Source organism: Canis lupus, chromosome 32 (genome assembly GCF_003254725.2).
Source record: "Canis lupus dingo isolate Sandy chromosome 32, ASM325472v2, whole genome shotgun sequence".
Lineage (NCBI taxonomy): Eukaryota > Metazoa > Chordata > Mammalia > Carnivora > Canidae > Canis > Canis lupus.
In genome coordinates, this window is record NC_064274.1 from 590,765 (window position 1) to 616,789 (window position 26,025).

At 38.8% G+C, this 26,025-nt stretch overlaps 2 protein-coding genes across 11 annotated transcripts in view; one reads left to right on the forward strand and one right to left on the reverse strand.

Annotated features, from left to right (window-relative positions):
- ART3 (ADP-ribosyltransferase 3 (inactive)) overlaps positions 1–26,025 on the forward strand; it is a 205,710-nt gene that overhangs the window by 42,189 nt on the left and 137,496 nt on the right. The gene's annotated exons all lie outside the window — the stretch shown is intronic.
- On the reverse strand, positions 18,742–21,143 carry CXCL10 (C-X-C motif chemokine ligand 10). The gene is made up of 4 exons (XM_025427765.3): positions 20,974–21,143; positions 20,302–20,428; positions 19,989–20,078; positions 18,742–19,530 (listed from the first exon to the last, which is right to left on the reverse strand). Exons 1-4 carry the CDS (start codon positions 21,032–21,034, stop codon positions 19,512–19,514), a joined length of 297 nt encoding a protein of 98 aa, XP_025283550.1. The 5' UTR covers positions 21,035–21,143; the 3' UTR covers positions 18,742–19,511.

A 26,025-nucleotide genomic window follows, 5' to 3' on the forward strand; every position in this document is an offset into this window, starting at 1 on the left:
CCACCCAGGTTGCCCTCAATAGACGTTTATTAAATAAATCCCATACCTTTGAACAGAGAACATCTTACAATTCTATTGGTTAACACTTTCATGAAAATTAGTTGACCATAGACAGTAAGATTGTGGACTTTTTGTATAGATTTAGGGGGTCAGGAAGAAGAAGAAAATGAGAGAGCAGAAAGAAATTTTGCCCCTTCGTGTTTTTGCTATGATCCAGTTAAGGCTTCCATAGTAATGGTTATGTATGTACTGTATTTCTTTGTCATGCCAGAATGTGGTAGTACTCTTAGGCATGGTCTCTCTTCCCCGGGTTTTTTTTTTTTTTTTTTTTGGTATTGCATTAGATTTTTATTTTTTCCAATTGACATATAACATTGTTAGTTTCAGATGTATAACATGATGATTTATTGTTTGTATATATTGTGCATGGTTATCCACTAAATCTCTATCCATGGTTAAAACTTTTTTGTGTGTGATGAGAATTTTTAAGATCTATTCTTTTAGCAACTTTTTGAATACTTAATACAGTATTTTAAAAAGATATTATTAAATTATTTGAGAGCAAGAACAACCTTGAGCTGGTGGGGAGGGGCAGAGGGAGAAGCAGCAGCAGACTCCCTCCTGAACAGGGAGCCTTACCTGGGCTCCATCCTAGGACCCTGGGATCATGACTTGAGCTAAAGGCAGGCACTTAACCGACCTAGCCATCCAGGTGCCCCTATGTAATACGGTATTATAAACCATAGTGACTGTGCTATATGTTATGTTCTCAGTGATACCTCTCTAATTCTTCCATTTTGCTATGTGAAGCTGCTTGATACTCATGAAGACATCTCACAATTGGTAATGTTCTGGAGTTTTTTGTTTCTTTGCTAGTTTGTTTCGCCTTTTTAATGTACAGCATTTTAAACATATTCTAATTTAAATTCTAGTTAGCCAACTATTAGTTTCAGGTGTACAGTATAGTGATTTGGCATTTCCACACAATACCTGGAGTTTATCACAAGTGTATCCCTTAATCCTCATTACCTGTTTCGCCCATCCCCCTATCTCCTCTCTGGTAACCATCAGTTTGTTCTCTATAATTAGGAGTCTTTTTCTTGGTTTGCCTCCGCATCCCCAATATGTTCATTTGTTTTGTTTCTTGACTTCCACATGAGTGAAAGAAATCATGTGGTGTTTGTCTTTGACTGAGTTATTTCATTTAGCATGACACTTTCTAGCTCCATCTGTGCCGTTGCTAATGATTAGATTTTGTTTTTTTTTTCCTTAATGTTATTTTACTTATTGGAGAGTGCGTGCATGTGCATGAGCAGGGGAAGAGGCAGAGGGACAAGCAGACACTCTGTTGAGTGTGGAGCCCAACGTGGGGCTCGATCCCAAGACACTGAGATCACGACCCAGAGTTGAAGTCAGATGTTTAAACAACTGAGCCACCCAGGTGTGCCTACAGTTCATTCTTTTTTAATGGCTGAGTAACAGTCGTGTGTGTGTGTATGTATGTGTACACACCACATTTTTTTTATCCAGCAGTTGATGGATACTTGGGCTATTCCAATATTTGGCTATTATAGATAATGCAGCTGTAAACATTGGGGTGCATGTATCCCTTTGAATTAGTATTTTTGAATTCTTTGGGTAAGTACCCAGTAGTGCAGTTGCTGGATCATAGGGTAGTTCTATTTTTAACTTTCTGAGGAATCTTCATACTATTTTCCAGAGTTGCTGTATCAGTTTGCCTTCCCACCAGCAGTGGAAGAGGGTTCTGTTTTTTCCACATCCTAGCCAATACCAGTTGTTTCTTGTATTTTTTAACTATTCTGATAGGTGTGAGGTGATACCTCATTAAAAAAATTTTTTTTAAAGATTTTATTTATTCATGAGAGACACACACACAGAGAAGCAGAGAGAGGAGCAGGCTCTATGCAGGGAGCTCGATGTGGGACTCGATCCCGGGACTCCAGGATCACGCCCTGGGCTAAAGGCAGACGCCCAACCCCTGAGCCACCCAGGCGTCCCTAAAAATTTTTTTTATTTTTTAATCTTATTTAAATTCAGTTAGTTAACATATAATGTATTATTGATTTCAGAGGTAGAAGTCAGTGATTCATCATTTATAATACTCACTGCTCCTTACATCATGTGCCCTCCTTAATACCCATCACCTAGTTACCCCATCCCCCCACTTCCCTCCCCTCCAGCAACCCTGTTTGTTTCCTATGATTGAGAGTTTCCTAAGATTAAAGATTTTATTTATTTATGAGAGAGAGAGAGAGAGAGGCAGAGACACAGGCAGAGAGAGAAGCAGGGTCCATGCAGGGAGCTTGATGTGGGACTCAGATCTCGGGACAGACCCTCAACCGCTGAGCCACCCAGGCGTCCCTATTTTTAAAAATATTTTATTTATTCATAAGAGACATAAGAGACACACAGAAGTAGAGACATAGGCAGAGGGAAAAACAGGCTCCCTGCGGGAAGCCCGATGGTGGGACTTGATCCCAGGACCCTGGGATCATGACCTGAGCCAAAGGCAGATGCTTAACCACTTAGCCACCCAGATGCCCCAAGATTTTTTTTTTTATGGCTGAGTAGTAGTCCATTGTGTATATATACCACATATTCTTTATCCATTCATCTGTTGATGGACATCTGGGCTCTTTCCATGGTTTGGGTATTGTGGACATTGCTGCTAATAAACAAGGGGGTGCAGGTGCCCTTTTGGATCACCATGTCTCTATCTTTGGGATAAATAGTAGTGCAGTTTCTGGGTTTTGGGTACATCTATTTTCAACTTTTTGAGGAACTCCATACTGTTTTCCAGAGTGGCTGTACCAGCTTACATTCCCACCAACAGTATAAGAGGGTTCCCCTTTCTCTGCATCCTTGCCAACATCTTTCGTTTCTTGACTTGTTAACTTTAGCCATTCTCACTGGTGTGAGGTGGTATCTCATTGTGGTTTTGATTTGTATTTCCCTGATGCTGAGTGATGTGGAGCCTTTTTTCATGTGTATGTTGGCCATTTGTCTTCTGTGGAGAAATGTTTGTTCATATCTTCTGCCCATTTCTTGATTGGGTTATTTGTTCCTTGAGTGTTGAGTTTAGTAGGTTCTTTATAGATTTTGGATACTAGTCCTTCATCTGATGTGTCCTTTACAAATACCTTCTCCTATTCTCTCATTTATTTGTCTTCTGGTTTTGTCTACTGTTTCCTTTGCTGTGCAGAAGCTTTTCATCTTGATGAAGTCCCAATAGTCCATTTTTGCCTTTGTTTCTCCTGCCTTCATAGAAGTATCTTGTAAGAAGTTGCTGTGGCCAGGATCAAAGAGATTGCTGCCTGTGTTCTCCTCTAAGGATTTTTTTGTTCTGCTTTTAAAGATTTTATTTATTCATGAGAGACACAGAGAGGGGCAGAGACATTGGCAGAGGGAGAAGCAGGTTCCCAGTGGGGAGCCTGTTGCAGGACTCGATCCCAAGATCCCTGGATCAAAACCTGAGTTAAAGACAGATGCTCAATCACTGAATCACCCAGATGTCCCTCTCCTTGAGGTTTTTGATGGATTTAGGTCTTTCATCCATTTTGAGTCTGTTTTTGTATATGGTGTAAGGGAATGGTCCAGTTACGTTCTTCTGCATATGGCTATCCAATTTTCCGAAAACTGTTTGTTGAAGAGATTGTCTTTTTTCCATTGGATATTCTTTCGTGCTTTGCCAAAGCTTAGTTGACTGTGGAATTGAGGGGCCATTTCTGGGCTCTCTGTTCTGTTCCATTGATCTGTGTGTCTGTTTTTGTGCCAGTCCCATATGGTCTTCGTTCATTACAGCTTTGTAATAGATCTTGAAGTCCGGAATTGTGATGCCACCAGTTTTGGTTTTCTTTTTCAGAAATCTTTTGGCTATTCAGGATATTTTCTGGTTCCATACAAATTTTAGGATTATTTGTTCCAACCTGTGAAAAAGTTGATGGTATTTTGATAGGGATTGCATTGAATGTATAGATGGCTCTAGGTAGCATAGACATTTTCACAGTATTTGTTCTTCCAATCCATGAGCATGGAATGTGTTTCCTTTTCCTTTTGTCTTCCTCAATTTCTTTCATGAGTGTTCTATAGTTTTCTGAGTACAGATATTTGCCTTTTTGGTTAGGTTTATTTCTAGGTATCTTATGGTTTTGGATGCAATTACAGATGGGATTGACTCTTTAATTTCTCTTTCTTCTCATTGTTAGTGTATAGAAATGCAACTGATTTCTGTGCTTTGATTTTATATCCTGCCACTTTGTTGAATTCTTGTATGAGTTCTAGCAATTTTGGGGTCAAGTCTTTTGAGTTTTCCATGTAGAACATCATGTCCTTTGCAAAAGTGAGAATTTGATGATTTCTTTGCCAATTCAGATGCCTTTTAATTCTGTTTGTTGTCTGATTGCTGTGGCTAGGACTTCTAGTACTCTGTTGAACAGCAGTGGTGATAGTGGACATCCTTGCTGAGTTCTTGACTTTAGGGGAAAAGTTGTCACTTTTTCCCTATTGAGAATGATATTTGCTGTCGGCTTTTCATGGGTGACTTCTATGATATTGAGATATGTGTCCTCTATGCCTTCACAGTGAAGAGTTTTAATAAAGAAAGGATACTGTACTTTTTAAAAATGCTTTTCTGCATCTATTGAGAGGATTATATGGTTTTTGTCCTTTTATTACTAATATAGTGATCATATTGATTTGTGGATGTTGAACCACCCTTGCAGGCCAGGAATAAATTCCACTTGGTTGTGGCGAAGAGTCCGTTTAATGTACTGTTGGGTCCTATTGGCTAATATTTTGGTGAGAATTTTGGCATCCATGTTCATCAGGGATTTTGGTCTGTAATTCTCCTTTTTGGTGGGGTCTTTGTTTTTGGGATCAAGGTAATGCTGCTTTCATCGAAAGACTCTGGAAGTTTTCCTTCCATTTCTGTTTTATTGGAATGGCTTCCTAAGAATAGGTATTAAGTCATCCTTAAATGTTTGGTAGAATTCCCTTGGAAGCCATCCAGCCCTGGACTCTTGTTTGTTTGGAGGTTTTTGATTACTGCTTCAATTTCCTTGCTGGTTAGGGGCTCAGATTTTTTATGTCTTCCTTTTTAAATTTTGGTTGTTTATACAATTTCACTTTTTTACTATTTTATTTATTTGACAGAGTGCATGCAAGCACTCAAGCTTTGTGAATGGCAGGCAGAAGGAGAGGGAGAAGAAGGCTCCCTGCTCTGCAGGAATGTGGGGCTTGATCCCAGGACCCTGAGATCATGACGTGAGCCAAAGGCAGACAGTTAACAGACTGAGCCACCCAGGTATCCCCAGTCTCATTTTTAAAAAAGAATTTATTTATTAGAGAATGTATGCCTGCAAGCTGGAGCAGGGGGGAGGGGCAGAGGGAGAGGCAGGCTCCCAGCTGAGCAGGAAGCCCAGGCGATCTCTCATTGTGCTTCTGATTTGTATTTCCCTGATGTTCAATGATGTTGAGCATCCTTTCTTGTCTGTTGGTCATCTGTATGTCTTGGAAAAAATGTGTTTTCATGTCTTCTGCCTATTTTTAAATTTGATTATTCATCTTTTGGGTATTGGGTTTTGTAAGTTCTTTATATATTTTGAATACTAATTCTGTATGAAATACATTATTTGCAAATATGTTCTCCCATTCAGTAGGTTGGGGTTTAGTTTATTTTTTTATTTATTTTTATTTTTATTTTTTTATTTATGATAGTCACAGAGAGAGAAAGAGAGAGAGGCAGAGACATAGGCAGAGGGAGAAGCAGGCTCCATGCACCGGAAGCCCGATGTGGGATTCGATCCCGGGTCTCCAGGATCGCGCCCTGGGCCAAAGGCAGGCGCCAAACCGCTGCGCCACCCAGGGATCCCTGGGGTTTAGTTTAGTTGATTGTTTTCCTTGCGGTGCAAAAGCTTTTTAATTTGATGAATTCCTAATAGTTTATTTTTGCTTTTGTTTCCCTTGCCTCAGAAGACTATACCTAGAAAGAAGTTGCTGCAGCTGATGTCAAAGTTGTTACTGCCTGTGTTCTCCTTTAGGATTTTTATGGTTTCATGTCTATCATTTAGGTTTTTAATCCATTTTGAATTTTTTTTTTTGTGGTCTAGTTTCATTCCTTTGTTGCTGTCCAGTTTTCCCAGAACCACTGGTTGAGAGACTGGTTTTTTTTTCCATTGCATATTCTTCCTGCTTTGTTGATTAATTGACCATGTAATTGTGGGTTCATTTCTGGGTTTTCTATTCTGTTGTCTTGATCTGTGTGTTTGTTTTTGTGCCAGTATGATACTGCTTTGATTACTACAGCATTGTAATATAGCTTGAAGTCCAGAATTGTGATGCCTCCAGCCTTGCTTTCTTTTGCAAGGTCGTTTTGGCGATTTGAGGTCTTTTGTGGTTCTATACAAATTTTAGGATTATTTTTTCTAGTTCTTGGGAAAATGCTGGTGGTATTTTGATAGGGATTATGATTAATGTGTAGATTCCTTTGCATGGTGGTATGGACATTTTAACAATACTTGTTTTTCCAATCCATGACATAGAATGTCATTCTGTTTCTTTGTATTGTCTTGAATTTCTTTCATCATTGTTTTATACTTTTCAGAGTATAGGTCTTTCACCTTTATTCCTAGGTCTCTTAATGGTTTTTGGTGGAATTGTAAATAAGATTGATTCATTGATTTATTTTTTTTGCTGTTTCATTATTGGTATATAGAAATGTGACAGATTGGGGCCCTTGGGTGGCTTAGTTGGTTTAGTGTCTGCCTTCGACTCAGGTCACAATCTCAGTCCTGGGATGGAGCCCCACATAGGAGTCCCTACTCACCAGGGGAGAGGAGGCCTCTGCTTTCCACTCTCCATCTGCTCCTCCCCCCTCATGCATGCCCACACACTCTCTCTCTCAGATAAGTAAAATCTTAAAAAAGAAATGCAATAGATTTCTGTATGTTGATTTTGTATCCTATGACTTCACTGAATTCACCTATGACTTCACTGAATTCACCTATCAGTTGTAGCAATTTTTTCGTGGAGCCTTTCCAGTTTTTGGTATAGAGTATTATGTCATCTGCAAATAGTGAAAGTTTGACTTCTTCCTTGGCAATTTGGGTGCCTTTAATTTCTTTTTGTTGTCTCATTGCTGTGGCTAGGACTTCCAATATTATGTTGAATAAAAGTGGTGAGAGTGGACTTCCTTGTCTTGTTCCTGACCATAGAGGAAAAGCTTTCAGTTTTTCTCCATTGAGGATGATGTTAGTTGCGAGTTTTTCACATAAGCCCTTTATAATGTAGAGATATGTTCCTTCAGACTGTACTTTGTTGAGGGTTTTTATCTTAAATCGATGTATTTTGTCAAATGCTTTCTTCTGTATCTATCAAAATGGTCAAATGGTTTTTTTGTTTTTTTGTTTTTTTTTTTGTTTTTTTTTTTACTAACATGGAGTATCACATGGATTGATTTGATTGAAGATTTTTTAAGTAGGCTCCATTCCAGCTTGGAGCCAATGTGAGGTTTGAATCCCTGATCCTGAGATGAAGACCTAAGCTGAGATCAAGAATCAGATGCCAGAGGGGCTGTACCAGTTCACATTCCCATCAACAGTGGAAGAGGGTTCCCCTTTCTCCACATCCTCTCCAACATTTTTGTTTCCTGTCTCGTTAATTTTCCCCATTCTCACTGGTGTGAGGTGGTATCTCATTGTGGTTTTGATTTGTATTTCCCTGATGGCAAGGGATGCAGAGCATTTTCTCATGTGCTTGTTGGCCATATCTAGGTCTTCCTCCGTGGAATTTCTGTTCATGTCTTTTGCCCATTTCACGATTGGATTGTTTGTTTCCTTGCTGTTGAGTTTAATAGGTTCTTTATAGATCTTGGATACTAGCCCTTTATCTGATATGTCATTTGCAAATGTCTTCTCCTGTTCTGTAGGTTGTCTTTTAGTTTTGTTGACTATTTCTTTTTCTTTGCAGAAGCTTTTTATCTTAAGTCCCAATAATTCATTTTTGCTTTTGTTTCCCTTGCCTTCATAGATGTATCTTGCAAGAAGTTACTGTGGCCAAGTTCAAAAAGGGTGTTGCCTGTGTTCTCCTCTAGGATTTTGATGGATTTTATCTCACATTTAGATCTTTCATCCATTTTGAGTCTATCTTTGTGTGTATAGTGTAAGAGAATGGTCTAGTTTCATTCTTCTGATATGGTGTCCAATTTTCCCAGCACCATTTATTGAAAAGACTGTCTTTTTTCCAGTGGATAGACTTTCCTGCTTTGTCGAATATTAGTTGACCATAGAGTTGAGGGGCCATTTCTGGGTTCTCTATTCTGTTCCATTGATCTATGTGTCTGTTTTTGTGCCAGTACCACACTGTCTTGATGACCACAGCTTTGTAGTACAACCTGAAATCTGGCATTGTGATGCCCCTAGATATAGTTTTCTTTCTTAATATTCCCCTGGCTATTTGGGGTCTTTTCTGATTCCACACAAATCTCAAAATGATTTGTTCCAACTCTCTGAAGAAAGTCCATGGTATTTTGATAGGGATTGCATTAAATGTGTAAATTGCCCTGGGTACCATAGACATTTTCACAATATTAATTCTTCCAATCCATGAGCATGGAATATTTTTCCATCTCTTTGTGTCTTCCTCAATTTCTTTCAGAAGTGTTCTATAGTTTTTAGGGTATAGATCCTTTACCTCTTTGGTTAGGTTTATTCCTAGGCATCTTATGCTTTGGGGTGCAATTGTAAATGGGATTGACTCCTTAATTTCTCTTTCTTCAGTCTCATTGTTAGTGTATAGAAATGCCACTGATTTCTGGGCATTGATTTTGTATCTTGCCACACTGCCAAATTGCTGTATGAGTCCTAGCAATTTTGGGGTGGAGTCTTTTGGGTTTTCTGTGTACAGTGTCATGTCATCTGCAAAGAGGGAGAGTTTGACTTCTTTGCCAATTTGAGTGCCTTTGATTTCTTTTTGTTGCCTGATTGCTGAGGCTAGGACTTCTAGTACTATGTTGAATAGCAGTGGTGAGAGTGGACATCCCTGTCGTGTTCCTGATCTTAGGGGAAAGGCTCCCAGTGTTTTCCCCATTGAGAATGATATTTGCTGTGGGCTTTTCGTAGATGGCTTTTAAGATGTTGAGGAATGTTCCCTCTATCCCTACACTCTGAAGAGTTTTGATCAGGAATGGATGCTGTATTTTGTCAAATGCTTTCTCTGCATCTGTTGAGAGGATCATATGGTTCTTGTTTTTTCTCTTGTTGATATGGTCTATCACACTGATTGCTTTACGAGTGTTGAACCAGCCTTGCCTCCTGGGAATAAATCCCACATGGTCATGGTGAATAATCTTAATGTACTGTTGGATCCTTTTTATTTTATTTTATTTTTTATTGGTGTTCAATTTACCAACATACAGAATAACCCCCAGTGCCCGTCACCCATTCACTCCCACCCCTCGCCCTCCTTCCCTTCTACCACTCCTAGTTCGTTTCCCAGAGCTAGCAGTCTTTACGTTCTGTCTCTCTTTTCTGATATTTCCCACATATTTCTTCTCCCTTCCCTTATATTCCCTTTCACTATTATTTATATTCCCCAAATGAATGAGAACATATAATGTTTGTCCTTCTCCGATTGACTTACTTCACTCAGCATAATACCCTCCAGTTCCATCCACGTTGAAGCAAATGGTGGGTATTTGTCATTTCTGATGGCTGAGGAATATTTCATTGTATACATAGACCACATCTTCTTTATCCATTCATCTTTCGATGGACACCGAGGCTCCTTCCACAGTTTGGCTATTGTGGACATTGCTGCTAGAAACATCGGGGTGCAGGTGTCCCGGCGTTTCATTGCATCTGAATCTTTGGGGTAAATTCCCAGCAGTGCAATTGCTGGGTCATAGGGCAGGTCTATTTTTAACTCTTTGAGGAACCTCCACACAGTTTTCCAGAGTGGCTGCACCAGTTCACATTCCCATCAACAGTGTAAGAGGGTTCCCTTTTCTCCGCATCCTCTCCAACATTTGTGGTTTCCTGCCTTGTTAATTTTCCCCATTCTCACTGGTGTGAGGTGGTATCTCATTGTGGTTTTGATTTGTATTTCCCTGATGGCAAGTGATGCGGAGCATTTTCTCATGTGCATGTTGGCCATGTCTATGTCTTCTTCTGTGAGATTTCTCTTCATGTCTTTTGCCCATTTCATGATTGGATTGTTTGTTTCTTTGGTGTTAAGTTTAATAAGTTCTTTATAGATCTTGGAAACTAGCCCTCTATCTGATATGTCATTTGCAAATATCTTCTCCCATTCTGTAGGTTGTCTTTGAGTTTTGTTGACTGTATCCTTTGCTGTGCAAAAGCTTCTTATCTTGATGAAGTCCCAATAGTTCATTTTTTCTTTTGTTTCTTTTGCCTTCGTGGATGTATCTTGCAAGAAGTTACTGTGGCTGAGTTCAAAAAGGGTGTTGCCTGTATTCTTCTCTAGGATTTTGATGGAATCTTGTCTCACATTTAGATCTTTCATCCATTTTGAGTTTATCTTTGTGTACGGTGAAAGAGAGTGGTCTAGTTTCATTCTTCTGCATGTGGATGTCCAATTTTCCCAGCACCATTTATTGAAGAGACTGTCTTTTTTCCAGTGGATAGTCTTTCCTGCTTTGTCGAATATTAGTTGACCATAAAGTTGAGGGTCCACTTCTGGGTTCTCTATTCTGTTCCATTGATCTATGTGTCTGTTTTTGTGCCAGTACCACACTGTCTTGATGACCACAGCTTTGTAGTCCAACCTGAAATCTGGCATTGTGATGCCCCAGATATGGTTTTCTTTTTTAAAAACCCTGGCTATTCGGGGTCTTTTCTGATTCCACACAAATCTTAAAATAATTTGTTCTAACTCTCTGAAGAAAGTCCATGGTATTTTGATAGGGATTGCATTAAACGTGTATATTGCCCTGGGTAACATTGACATTTTCACAATATTAATTCTGCCAATCCATGAGCATGGAATATTTTTCCATCTCTTTGTGTCTTCCTCAATTTCTTTCAGAAGTGTTCTATAGTTTTTAGGGTATAGATCCTTTACCTCTTTTTTTTTTTTTTTTTTTTTTTTTTTTTTTTTTTTTTTTTTTTTTAGATCCTTTACCTCTTTGGTTAGGTTTATTCCTAGGCATCTTATGCCTTTGGGTGCAATTGTAAATGGGATTGACTACTTAATTTCTCTTTCTTCAGTCTCATTGTTAGTGTATAGAAAAGCCACTGATTTTTGGGCATTGATTTTGTATCCTGCCACGCTACCAAATTGCTGTATGAGTTCTAGCAATCTTGGGGTGGAGACTTTTGGGTTTTCTATGTTGAGTATCATGTCATCGGCGAAGAGGGAGAGTTTGACTTCTTCTTTGCCAATTTGAGTGCCTTTGATTTCTTTTTGTTGTCTGATTGCTGAGGCTAGGACTTCCATTACTATGTTGAATAGCAGTGGTGAGAGTGGACATCCCTGTCGTGTTCCTGATCTTAGGGGAAAGGCTCCCAGTGTTTTCCCCATTGAGAATGATATTTGCTGTGGGCTTTTCGTAGATGGCTTTTAAGATGTTGAGGAATGTTCCCTCTATCCCTACACTCTGAAGAGTTTTGATCAGAAATGGATGCTGTATTTTGTCAAATGCTTTCTCTGCATCTGTTGAGAGGATCATATGGTTCTTGTTTTTTCTCTTGTTGATATGATGAATCACATTGATTGTTTTACGGGTGTTGAACCAGCCTTGTGTCCCAGGGATAAATCCTACTTGGTCATGGTGAATAATTTTCTTAATGTACTGTTGGATCCTATTGGCCAGTATCTTGTTGAGAATTTTTGCATCCATGTTCATCAGGGATATTGGTCTGTAAATCTCTTTTTTGGTTGGGTCTTTGGTTTTGGAATTAAGGTGATGCTGGCCTCATAGAACGAATTTGGAAGTACTCCATCTCTTTCTATCTTTCCAAACAGCTTTAGGAGAATAGGTATGGTTTCTTCTTTAAATGTTTGATAGAATTCCCCTGGGAAGCCATCTGGCCCTGGACTCTTGTGTCTTGGGAGGTTTTTGATGACTGCTTCAATTTCCTCCCTGGTTATTGGCCTGTTCAGGTTTTCTATTTCTTCCTGTTCCAGTTTTGGTAGTTTGTGGCTTTCCAAAAATGTGTCCATTTCTTCTAGATTGCCTAATTTATTGGCGTATAGCTGTTCATAATATGTTTTTAAAATCGTTTGTATTTCCTTGGTGTTGGTAGTGATCTCTCCTTTCTCATTCATGATTTTATTAATTTGAGTCTTCTCTCTCTTTTTAATAAGGCTGGCTAATGGTTTATCTATCTTATTAATTCTTTCAAAGAACCAACTCCTGGTTCTGTTGATCTGTTCCACAGTTTTTCTGGTCTCGATTTCATTGAGTTCTGCTCGAATCTTTATTAACTCTCGTCTTCTCCTGGGTGTAGGACCTATCTGCTGTTTTTTCTCTAGCTCCTTTATGTGTAAGGTTAGCTTTTGTATTTGAGTTCTTTCCAGTTTTTGAATGGATGCTTGTATTGCGATGTATTTCCCCCTTAGGACTGCTTTTGCTGCATCCCAAAGATTTTGAATGGTTGTATCTTCATTCTCATTAGTTTCCATGAATCTTTTTAATTCTTCCTTAATTTCCTGGTTGACCTTTTCATCTTTTAGCAGGATGGTCCTTAACCTCCACGTGTTTGAGGTCCTTCCAAACTTCTTGTTGTGATTTAGTTCTAATTTCAAGGCATTATGGTCTGAGAATATGCAGGGGACGATCCCAATCTTTTGGTATCGGTTCAGACCCGATTTGTGACCCAATATGTGGTCTATTCTGGAGAAAGTTCCATGTGCACTTGAGAAGAATGTGTATTCAGTTGAGTTTGGATGTAAAGTTCTGTAGATATCTGTGAAATCCATCTGGTCCATTGTATCATTTAAAGCTCTCGTTTCTTTGGAGATGTTGTGCTTAGAAGACCTATCGAGGGTAGAAAGAGCTAGATTGAAGTCACCAAGTATAAGTGTATTATTATCTAAGTATTTCTTCACTTTGGTTATTAATTGATTTATATATTTGGCAGCTCCCACATTCGGGGCATATATATTGAGGATTGTTAAGTCCTCTTGTTGGATAGATCCTTTAAGTATGAGATAGTGTCCCTCTTCATCTCTCACTACAGTCTTCGGGGTAAATTTTAGTTTATCTGATATAAGGATGGCTACCCCTGCTTTCTTTTGAGGACCATTCGAATGGTAAATGGTTCTCCAACCTTTTATTTTCAGGCTGTAGGTGTCCTTCTGTCTAAAATGAGTCTCTTGTAGACAGCAAATAGATGGGTCCTGCTTTTTTATCCAGTCTGAAACCCTTTGCCTTTTGATGGGGTCATTAAGCCCGTTCACATTCAGAGTTACTATTGAGAGATATGAGTTTAGTGTCATCATGATATCTATTCAGTCCTTGTTTTTGTGGATTGTTGCACTGAACTTCTTCTTAAAGGTGAATTTGAAGAGTCCCCCTTAAAATTTCTTGCAGAGCTGGTTTGGAGGTCACATATTCTTTCAGTTCCTGCCTGTCTTGGAAGCTCTTTATCTCTCCTTCCATTTTGAATGAGAGCCTTGCTGGATAAAGTATTCTTGGTTGCATGTTCTTCTCATTTAGGACCCTGAATATATCCTGCCAGCCCTTTCTGGCCTGCCAGGTCTCTGTGGAGAGGTCTGCTGTTACCCTAATACTCCTCCCCATAAAAGTCAGGGATTTCCTGTCTCTTGCTGCTTTAAGGATCTTCTCTTTATCTTTGGAATTTGCAAGCTTCACTATTAAATGTTGAGGTGTTGAACGGTTTTTATTGATTTTAGGGGGGGAATCTCTCTATTTCCTGGATCTGAATGTCTGTTTCCCTTCCCAGATTAGGAAAGTTTTCCGCTAGAATTTGTTCAAATACATATTCTGGCCCTCTGGCCCTTTCGGCGCCCTCGGGAACCCCAATTAAACGTAGGTTTTTCTTCCTCAGGCTGTCGTTTATTTCCCTTAATCTATCTTCATGGTCTTTTAATTGTCTCTTTTTTCCTCAGTTTCCCTCTTTGCCATCAACTTGTCTTCTATGTCACTCACTCGTTCTTCCACCTCGTTAACCCTCGTCGTTAGGGCTTCTAGTTTGGATTGCATCTCATTCAATTGATTTTTAATTTCTGCCTGATCGGATCTAAATTCTGCAGTCATGAAGTCTCTTGAGTCCTGTATGCTTTTTTCTAGAGCCACCAGTAGCTGTATGATAGTGCTTTTGAATTGGCTTTCTGACATTGAATTGTAATCCAGATTTTGTAACTCTGTGGGAGAGAGGACTGTTTCTGATTCTTTCTTTTGAGGTGAGGTTTTCCTTCTAGTCATTTTGCTCAGTACAGTGGCCAAAAAGCAAGTTGTATTGGGAAAAGGAGAAAAAGAGAGGAGAGAATGAAGAAAAGAAAAGAGAAAGAGAAAAAAAAAAGGAAGAAAAAAAAAAAAGAAGAGAAAGAGAAAGAAAAAGAAAGGGAAAAAAAGGGTGGGGGAAGCAAATAAAAAAGCAAAACAAAACAAAAACAAAAAACAAAAAACCCACGGGGGAGTATCTTCTGCTTCTGTATACTTTAAGTCCCTTGACTTCCTCTGGAACTTGTGCATCTAGCTGGTCCTCTGGGGGAGGGGCCTGTTGTGCTGATTTTCAGGTGTTAGCACTTGGGGGAGCTGCTCTGCCCCCTGCCTGGTGCAGGGCTCCGTGGGGGTTGTTTACCCCGTGAGGCCACAGGAGGAACAACCCCAGTGGCGGGGCCAGCTCTGGAGCCCTGGAGTCCGCTCCTGCAGGAACTACTGAGCTCTTGGTCTGCAGGTCCTGGAGGCTTTGGGGCAGGGCCGCTCATTTGCTCAGCTCGAGGCAGGAGTGTCCTTGCTGTCCTGGGCCCTCTCGGCCTCTGCCTGTCCCGGGGGAGGCCGGATCCTGGGCTGTGTCCCGGCGCCCTGTGCTCTGGGGCCTGCGCTTTTGGATTTGCGCTCCCGCCCCGCAGCCCCCTCCGCAGAGCCGCCCCCGAGCCCCCCCGAGCTGCTCCGGGTCCCGCTGTGCGTGCTGCAGCCCTTAGGGAGCTCGGCGCACTCTCCCGGGGCGCAGGTGTCTGTTAGTGTCCCCGGGAGCCCGAGGGCATCCCCGCCCTCCTGGGTCCTGCTCCGCCTCCCTGCGAGCCCCTTTCCGCCCGGGAAGGTTGGTGCAGCTCCTGCTTCTCCGGGACGGGGCTCTCCTGTCCTGGGGACACTCGCCCCGGCCTCAGCCCGGCTCCTCGCGGGGCCCCTCCCCCTTGGAGGCCTTTTGTGTCTTTCTTTTTTCCCGTCTTCCTACCTTGATAGAAGCGCGAACTCTTCTCACTGTAGCATTCCAGGTGTTCTCTCTTTAAATCTCAGGCCGAATTCATAGATTTTCAGTGTAATTTGAAGGTTTTCTAGGTAATTTGGTAGGGACAGGTGATTTGGAGACCCTACTCTTCTGCCATCTTGCCCCTCCTCCTCCTACTGTTGGATCCTATTGGCTAGTATCTTGTTCAGAATTTTTGCATCTGTGTTCATCAGGGATATTGGTCTATAATTATACTTTTTGGTGGGTCTTTGTCTGGTTTTGGAATTAAGGTGATGCTGGCCTCATAGAACGAGTTTGGAAGTATTCCATCTCTTTCTATCTTTTGAAACAGCTTTAGTAGAATAGGTATTGTTTCAATTGCACTGCTGGGGATTTACCCCAATGATACTGATGCAGTGAAACGCTTAACACCTGCACCCCAATGATTATAGCAGCAATGTCCACAATAGCCAAACTGTGGAAGGAGCTTCAGTGTCCGTCGAAAGATGAATGGATAAAGAAGATGTGGTCTATGTATACAATGGAATATTCCTCAGCCATTAGAAATGACAAATACCCACCATTTGCTTCAACGTGGATGGAACTGAAGGGTATTATGCTGAGTGAAATAAGTCAGTCGGAGAAGGACAAACATATGGTCTCATTCATTTGGGGATATAAAAAAGAGTGAAAGGGAATAAAGGGGAAAGGAGAAAAAATGAGTGAAAATATCATTGAAGATGACTGAACATGAGAGACTCATAACTCTGAGAAACGAACAAGGGGTAGTTGAAAGGGAGGTGGGGGGGGGTTGGGGTGACTGGGTGACAGGCACTGAGGGGGGCACTTGACAGGATGAGCACTGGGTGATATGCTATTTATTGGCAAATTGAACTCCAATAAAAAAATAAAAAAAAATAATAAAATAGTCAGATGCCAGATGCCTAACCGCTTAACCTTAACCAACTGAGCCACCCAAGCACCCTGATTGATATGTAAATATTGATTCACCCTTGCAACCTAGGAACAAAACCCACTTGATCGTGTTGAATTATTTTTGTAATCTGTTGTTGAATTCAGTTTGCCTGTATTAAGAATTTTTGCATCTGTGTTCATCAGGATATTGGCCTGTAGTTCTCTTTTTTAGTGATGTGTTTCTCTGATTTTGGAATCAGGATATTGCTGTCCTTACAGAGTGATTTTGGAAGTTTTTCTTTGTTTTCTATTTTTTGGGATAGTTTGAGAAAAATAGGTATATATTTTACTGCATGTGTTTTGTAGAATTTGCCTATAAAGCTGTCTGGTCTTGGACTTTCGTTGGGAGATTTTTGATTACTCATTCAGTTTCTTTGCAGGTTATGGGTTTGTTCAAGGTTTCTGTTTCTTCCTGTTTCAGTTTTGATAGTTTATGTGTTTCTAGGTAATTATCCATTTTTTCCTACGTTGTCCAATTTGTTGGCATAGTTTTTCATAATACTTTATTAATAATCATTTGTAATTTCTGTGGTGTTGGTTATTTTTCCTTTCTCATTTGTGATTTTGTTTATTTGGGTCCTTTCTGTTTTCTTTTTGATGAGTCTGGTTAGAGATTTATCAATTTTATTTATTTTTTCAGAGAATCAGCTCCTTGTTTCATTGATCTATTATTTGTTTTTTAAATTCTTGTATCATTTATTTCTGCTCTACTGTTTATTATTTTTGTTACTGATTCTAAGCTTCATTTGTTGTTCTTTTTCCAGCTCCTTTAGGTTTAAGGTTAAGCTGTTTATTTGAAGTTTTTCTTCTTGAGGTAGGCCTGTATTGCTATATATCCTTTCTTCTTAGGACCACTTTTGCTGCATCCAAAAGATTTTGCACTGTTGTATTTTCATTTGTTACCATGTATTTTTAAATTTCTTTTTGGATTACTTGGTTGACCCATTCCTTGGTAGCATGTTGTTTAATTTCCATGCATTTGTGGTCTTTCATGTATTCAGAAAAATTAAAATTTGTAGATACAGATTAAAGAACAAATTCTCATGTACTCGCCACCTAAGGCTTGCCATCTATTCAAAAATAGAACTTTACCGTAATTCAGAAGCCTCTTATGTGCCCCTCCCTGACTGCATTCCTTTCTAGCCTTCTGAAGTAATTGCCATCTTGAATTTTATGGAAGTCATTCCTTCAGTTTTGATTGTTTTCATTATATATGTTTATGTATGTCTTCACTCCTAAATCCAGGGTTTTTTATCTGTTTTAAAATTTCATAGTAAGGAGAACTATGCTGCATATACTTTCTGTGGCATGCTTCTTTTGTGCAAGACTACTTTTGAGATTCATCCCTGTTGATGTACATAGTTATTTTTATTTATTTCCACTGTTGTATAATATTTCATGGAATTAAGATACCATAATTTACTTACCCATTCCATTTGTGGACATTTGGATTGTGTCCAGAGTTTTGCTGTTATAAACAATATTGCTAAAACATTCTCTCATATATGTCATATGCAAGAAGAATTTATCTATGGTGTATACATAGTAGTAGTACTGCTTTGACATAGAGTGTGCACGTGTTAAATTTTATAAGAATACCAAGTTGGTTTCAAAGCAGTTAAAGCTGTTTCCTCTCCTTTCCTTCCTCCACCAGCAGTAGAGGGGTATTCCTCATTGCTTTACAACCTTCTTATCAGTTGGTAGTTATCCAGCTTAAAGAATTTTGCCAGTTTGGTGGTATCAGATGGTATCCCAATATGATTTGAATGTAGATGTCCCTGATTATTAGTGATGTTGAATACTTTTTATATTCAGCTTGTGCAGCATGCATTTTTTCTGTATAATTCCTATTCATTTATTTCTGTTCTCCATTTTTCATTTAGTTGTCTGTCTTTTCCTATTTCATTCATAGGAATTCTTTATATATTCTAGATGCTACTAATTTGCCAACTATAAATGCATTGCAAATATTTCCTTAATGACTAATTGGCTATGGGAGGTGAGGGAGAAGGAATGTAGAATTATCCCAGGTTTCTGGTTTGGGGAAGTAAGTGGATGCTAGTGCTGTTAAACTAGACCATCGAATAGAGGAGGAGAACTAGATCTGGGGGAGAGGGGAATTTGAGATATTTTGGAGTTTGATGTTTCTGTGGAATATTCAGGGGGAGATGTCTTGTAGACATTTGCATATAAGGGTCTGAAGCTTAGGCGAAGTCTGTTAGGCCATATCAGTTCTGAAGGAGTCTTTTATGATGGGCCTTTCAGAATACTGCAGTTGGAAAGAATATGATAATTTTCAAACTCATTTGTTTTCTACCTATTGGATTCTTTTATGAAATACATGTCCCATTCAAATGACCCACTAGATTACTTTGTCTTAGTCATTGTTTTATTAATTCTTGATGTTGACTGTTACATAATCTTAACATTTCCAAGAGAGCACAGCATTTTTATTTTGAAACACATTCAGAATATTTATCTTATATAACATGCAGATTACATATCTAAATTTTTTTCATTGCACATTCATGTATGGTACTTACACAAGTTACTCCATAAACACTGAAAACCAGTAGGAAACATGTACATCTAAGAATTCTACTTTGTGTAGGTTTTTATTAAGTAATAATATTTTCAAATACATTTCCAGATTTCTTTAGGCTCTTTGTATTTGGAGTTGTGTACATATAACCACTGAAAGAATATGGGCCCCTTGGGAGGATAGCAGTAGAAGCCTATGAAGTAAAGATTTTTAATTCAAAAAGCATTATGACAATTTTTAGAAGTTCTGAGAACTCTGATAAGCTTAGAGGTGGAAATGTCCCTTAGTAACATTTACAAGATAGCAAAGGTGAGGAAAGTGTCAGTAGTAGGGCTAGGATCTGGTACATTCACTAAAAATGTAGCACCTCAGCATAGCTTATACTGGCTTATACTGGCAGGGCAGAGCGATGAACCAACCGTTCACCTCCCTCAAAGAGTAGTAGCAGCTAATTTGGTGATGGTGATTGGTCACCTTTTAGGAGAACTGTAATCCAGGGACAATTAGGGCTTGCATGTATTGTATACAGGGAAATGATGGCAGAGGTAGTCTCTTTCTGGTCCATCTTTATCAGTACTATGGTGATTACGCGTCTGTGTTCAAGGAGATCTTCTAGACCTGTAAAAAAAAAAAACGAAAAAAGAGAGAGAAAGGAAGTGTGAAAGTGTGATATACTCAACTATGGCTTCAGCCTGGGTTCTGCTGGGAACATTCTGATTTCATAGGTAACCCCAAGTCCCTAGGCAAAGTGGTCAGATTTCCTGCTGCTAAATGGTCATTGTGGATTATAGGGGCAGTTTTTTTAAGCCCAGGAAAGGCTTGGGGGAAATTTGGTAGCTTTGCTTGAATAGTTAAAGCTCTGCCTCAAGGTTGACACTTCTAGACAGGTAGGGTAACTTTTGATACTACAGGAGATGACATCTCAGTTTACAAATAAATAGAGGTAGAGGCAGGCTTGGTGGTAAACACACTTTCAAGCCAAGGATCCCACAGGAAAACTCAGTGCAAATATTTCTGACTTCCCAAAATTGACATTTCTTAAAGAGCAGTTCTTCTGCAAAGTGCAGCAAACCTACCTTTTCTTGCTAATTGCTTTCACTAAACTCTTGATGGTCTTAGATTCTGGATTCAGACATCTTTTCTCCCCACTCTTTTTCATTGTGGCACTGTAGAAGTAAGTAAGAGTGAAAATACATAAAACAGTTTTGGACCAATAAAACAGAGTATACAGATTTTAGGCCAGACATTTAGGTTTCAGTCTAGATGTTCCTTTTGTTATATAAAAGTCTTAGAATCATTACAAACCCTTTACTGATTTTGTGATCATAGTCATATATTTAATATATGATTACAACTAGGGAAGTGATATTCAGATGGCATTTTACTCACATGATCTCAACATGTGGACACGATGGACTTGCAGGAATCATTTCAATTTTTTCTAAGGACCTTAGATTTACAGGTTGATCACTAATCTTGATACAGGTACAGCGTATAGTTCTAGAGAGAGGTATTCCTGTGGGAAAAAGAGACAGGTACATCAGGAAAGGTTAGTGCAGTTTTTATTTTAGGCATATAATGTGGATTGTCTCCTACTAAGCAGAACCAATATCCCCATGCCATTTGAATAAGTCAAGAAAGATTCCCATTATAACACAGCTCTTAATGATTAATTAGTTGATTATTTGAAAGAAAGGAATTGCGGTTTATGAAATGTAAATTCATACCCTTGAGGCCCAATTCATATGGTTAATTAAGCTGAGTTAACTAAGGAAGTATTTGTCTCATCCTCTCTTTCCTTATTCCCTTATATATATATATATATATTTTTTTTTTTTTTTGTCTATCCTTTTACTCTTCCTCTTTTCTTCTTTCTTCTCTCCTTTATTCCATTTGCTATTCTGACTGTATATCTGTGGCCAGAGAGAATCTCTGCTTATTTACCCTTCATTTATAGGTAGGCTATGAAACCTTTGCAAATACACTATTCCTGTAATTATAGAATTTATACCGAGCCTGATTTCTGACCTTACAAACTAAATATCCCTTCATGCTCCTTACCTTGAGTACCATTCAGAGTCAGAAAGATAAGACAAAAAATAAGAACAGCACTTTGGTTCATGATGCTGTGACTGGAGGTTCCTCTGCAGTAGGCTCAGAAAGTCTAAGCAGTTGAGTGTCTCAGAAAATGTGGGCTTAGGATGCAGTATTTATTTGCAAAGGCACTTTCCCTCTCTACCTCTGATTGGATAACGTTACAGTCGACTTAGCAAAACCTGTCCCTTGGGGAAGTCCCATGTTGCAGAATCAAAAGGTTTATTAGTATTTATTGTGACTCTCAGTTGTGGAATTTCCCTCCACCTCCTTTTTTCACTGAGTTAGGTTTCGCTTTCCAAAACATGAACTATTTCTTGAAAACCAGAAGTTTATTCCATGTAAGTTTTTTTTTTAATGAAAAAAAATTTAATGAATCTTTTTAAGTGAAACTTTGATTCTTGTCTTTGGCCTTCTGCAAAATAAAGATGTAAACTTAATCCTCAAATCAGTCCTAAATAGTTTTTTTTTTCTTTTCAAGGTTTTGTTTAAATTCCAGATAGTTAACATAGACTATAATAATATCAGTTTCAGGTGTAGAATTGAGTGATTCATTACTTTCATACAACATCCAGTGCTCATCACAAGTGCTCTACTTAATCCCTATTACCTATTTATCCCCTGTCCCTGCCCACCTCTCCTCCAGCAACCCTCAGTTTGTTCCCTATAGTTGAGTCTTTTTCTTGTTTTGCCTTTCTTTTTTCTCCCCATGTTCATTTGTTTCTTAAATTAAATTTGTTTCTTAAATTTCTTTCTTTTTTTTTTTAATATATATATTTTTTTATTTATTTATGACAGTCACACAGAGAGAGAGGCAGAGACACAGGCAGAGGGAGAAGCAGGCTCCATGCACCGGGAGCCTGACGTGGGATTCGATCCCGGGTCTCCAGGATCGCGCCCTGGGCCAAAGGCAGGCGCCAAACCGCTGCACCACCCAGGGATCCCTGTTTCTTAAATTTCTTAATTTAATTTCTTAAATTCCACAAAGGAGTGAAATCATATGGTCTTTGTCTTTCTCTGTCTTACCTCATTTTTTATTTTTCTATTTTTTATTTTTCTATTTACAGCATTAAGGCATGAACATAAATATCTGATCTTTATTCACTTTATGGGTTTCAGGGATTTCATGTTTTCTCTCTTTAATCTCTACAATAACCTGTAGGAATAGGAATAGGAAAGTTGTTACTTCGTTTTATGTATGGAAGAACCTTAGAGATAATTGTGTAAGGTTGTACAAAGGTTGTGTTCTATTTAGTCTACCTATGATGCTTTTTCTCTACATTTGTCTTAAACTTTGCAATTAATTTCAGAGGGTAAGAAAGTTTTAAAAATTCTTTAGTAATAGCAATTTTTCATCCTCTGTAGATAAATTTAATTTTTGAAAATAGTAATTTAGCCAAGCATTGCTCTTTGATCAAATACTCTGAGTAACAGGTTTGGTCTTATTGGACAAAGTCAAAGATATGGAACTGGCAAGTTTTCAAGAATTCCAGAACTGTTTTTGAACACTCATAACATTAGAATAGCTAAAGAGTCTTCTATATATAACTATTTTGAGGAACAACACTACTCATTTGGATATCTGATTTCTGTTAGTGAAAGAATCTGGTTCCTGTTTGTGTGGTAAGCAATTTATGAGTATTTCAGAAAAGTCTCTCAATGAGACATTATAAGGTAACATCTAGAGTGGCATGAAAAAAGGATTAGTAGCTATGATAAGGGTATTGCAAAAAAAAAAGATTGCCTTTTTGAAGAAAAAATTTTAAAAGAGGCATGAATAGAGACTTTGGGAGAACAAGATGGAAAAAGGTTGATTTAACATTGATACAGCTCGAAGACATTGTCAAATGCAAAGTAAAGGATAAAAAGTGTTAGTTGTTACACTGATAGCAGTGGTAACAGAAATTAGCACAATTTTAACTGGGCAAATAGGGGGAAAAAATTGGTCTCTTAGTATTCAGTAGCACTTAGCTGGTTATTCACAGCTGGTAACAACAGTAGGAAGCAGGTGATACCCATATTGTGTAACACTTGTTGGGCCTAACAGTGGAAGTCCAGTATCCAAGCGATGTAATAGTCTGGTTGTTTTTTGCAAGTCATTGGCAACAGGGGAGCCAAGGTGAAATGCTGTTTGAAATGCAGGCATCACACTGCAATGGGAAATCTTATGCAGGTGAATACTTGGAACCTAGGGAAATATCTGGGGGATCTTTTCATAGTCAGCCAAGCTGCAACAATTTACAGATAGGCTGGGGAAAGACTGAGTTTCCATCCTAGGATTAAACTAGTTTAGTTGTACTTACTGATTTAAAACTTGGCATAAACACCAAGAGAAAAGCCTATATCTGCAAATTGGGCACACATAAAACTTGGAACCTCAAATTTAGGAAGTTTTTCATCAGAACACTGAGTTGTTGCTTGGGGCAGGCCAAAATTGCTGGAGTGCTGAATACCAACTCAATCTATTCCAGGGCTAAGCTTTCAAGTCAATAAGTCAGGGGACTTAGCTGTGGGAAACTGTGAAAACCAAAGGAAAGGAAATGAGGCAGGAACTGATAGAATGCAGAAGACTTTCATCCAGCAGAGACTTTCATTTGATGGGGGAAAGTCTTATGAGAGATGGGGACGTGACGGGGGCCTCTCATAGCCATTTGTGCAGAATAAAAAAATTAGACTGTGAGTAAAAATGCCAGTATTTTCAGAGAAATGTCTGACATCAAGGGTGGAAGAGGTTCTGAACAGTTCCAACATTAAAAAAAAATGTGATTTTAGTTTTGTTAGTATCTAAATTCTCAGCTAAGATGCTCTCTATATAGCAAAATAGAGTTTGAGTCAGATTACCTATGAAGGGGACTAAATATCTGTTATTAATGAAAAAATATTTCTTGTTTAATTGATTTTTTTAAATAAACATTACATAGCAAAAATTGTGTGCCAGGTATGTTTGAAGTGCTTTATGATTATTGACTCAGTTACTCCTTAAATAATGATTCATTTAACACAGTAATTCTAACTCTAAAGTCCACGTTATTTATTTATTTTTTTTTAAAGATTTTTTTTATTCATTCATAAGAGAGACAGAGAGGCAGAGATACAGGCAGAGAGAGAAGCAGGCACCTCACAGGGAGCCCAATGTGGGACTTGATCCCAGGACTCCAGGATCACGCCCTGAGCCAAAGGCAGGTGCTCATCCGCTGAGCCACCAGGCGTCCCTAAAGTCCACGTTCTTAATAACTGTTATGCTGCCTCTTTAGAGAGAATATTGTTCTTGATTTGGATTTCTGATTTCCATTCTATCTGTCTAAAATAGCTGAAGCCATATTTGAAATCAGTTTGGGTGCCTTAGTAATTAAACAGAAAGGTAAGGTGGATCTCATACTGGAATTCATACTAAAATGGAAAATGCTATTGTATATAGTTGCTATTCACATATGTATATAGATATGCATGAATGTTAGTAAACAGTCACATAGACATGTATATACTTCAAAGCATTTTTTTCGCTCTTTTGTTTTTAATTTCAGTACAGCTGACATACAGCATTATATTAGTTTCAGGAGTACAATGTGATGATTCAGCAATTCTGTACCAACACCCATTGCTCATCGTGAAAAGTGTACTCCTTTTTTTTTTTAATTTTTATTTATTTATGATAGAGAGAGAGAGAGAGAGAGAGAGGCAGAGACCTAGGCAGAGGGAGAAGCAGGCTCCATGCACCGGGAGCCCGACGTGGGATTCGATCCCTGGTCTCCAGGATCACGCCCTGGGCCAAAGGCAGGCGCTAAACCACTGCGCCACCCAGGGATCCCGAAAAGTGTACTCCTAATTCCCATCACCTATTTCATTAATTTCCCTACTTGCCTCCCCTCTGGTAACCATCAGTTTGTTCTCTATTGTTAAAAGTCCATTTTTTGGTTTGTCTCTTTTTTCCTATACTAGTTTGTTTTGTTTCTTAAATTTCACATATGAGTGAAATCCTATAGTATTTATCTTTCTCTGGCTTATTTTGCTTAGCATCATACTGTGTACCTCCATTCATGTTGTTGCAAATATCAAGATTTCATTATTCTGGCTAAATAATACTGAATTTTGTGTGTGTGTGTATCTTTGTCTGTTGGTGGACACTTGGTCTCCTTTCATAATTTGGCTATTGTAAATAATACTGCAGTAAACATAAGGATGCATGTATCCCTTCAGATCAGTGTTTTTGTAAATTTTGGGTAAGTATCCAGTAGTGTAATTACTGAGTCTTAGGGTAGTTCTTTTCTTTTTGAAGAATTCCCATACTGTTTTCCACAGTGGCTGTACCACTTTGCGCTCCCACTAGTGGTCGCGAGGGTACCATGTCCTTGCGAACACCTGTTGTTTCTTTTGTTTTTTAATTTTAGCTATTCTGATAGTTGTGAGGTGATATCTCATTGTAGCATTGTAGTGATTGATGTTAAGGATTTTTTTTTTTTTGTAAGATTTTATTTATTTGAGAGAGGAGAGAGTGAGTGAGGACAAATGCTAATGCCCGGAGGGAGAGGGAGACACAAACCCCTGCTGAGCAGGGAGCCTACCATTTGTATGTCTTCTATGGAGAAATGTCTGTTGGTGTCTTCTGCCCATTTTATTTATTGGTTTATTTTTTTAAAGATTTTATTTTTTAATTTGTGACAGAAAGAATGCACAAGGGGTGTGAGGGGCAGAGGGAGAAGCAGACTCCCCACTGAGCAGGAAGCCTGATGCAGGGCCCAAGATTATGATCTGAACTGAAGGCAGACGCTTAACTGAGCTACCCAAGTGTCCCTCTTCTGCCCATTTTAACTATTTTTTTAAAAAGATTTTTTATTCATTTGAGAGAGAAAGAGCTCAAGCAGGGAGAGAGGCAGAGGGAAAAACAAATCCCAGTATCCATGTGAACCCTCAAGATGCCACTCTTCTGCCCATTTTAATCAGAGTATTTGTTTTTTGGGTGTCAAGTTGTATCAGTTTATTACATATTTTGGATACTAACGCTTTTATCACATTTGTCAT

Excerpts from the sequence above, each read along its gene's own strand:
- CXCL10 (XM_025427765.3), bottom strand. The coding sequence starts at position 21,034 with ATGAACCAAAGTGCTGTTCTTATTTTTTGTCTTATCTTTCTGACTCTG. Across the intron at positions 20,429-20,973 it reads GACTCTGAATGGTACTCAAG|GAATACCTCTCTCTAGAACT; the intron begins GTAAGGAGCATG and ends TTTTTCCCACAG. Across the intron at positions 20,079-20,301 it reads TGTCCACATGTTGAGATCAT|TGCCACAATGAAAAAGAGTG; the intron begins GTGAGTAAAATG and ends TTACTTCTACAG.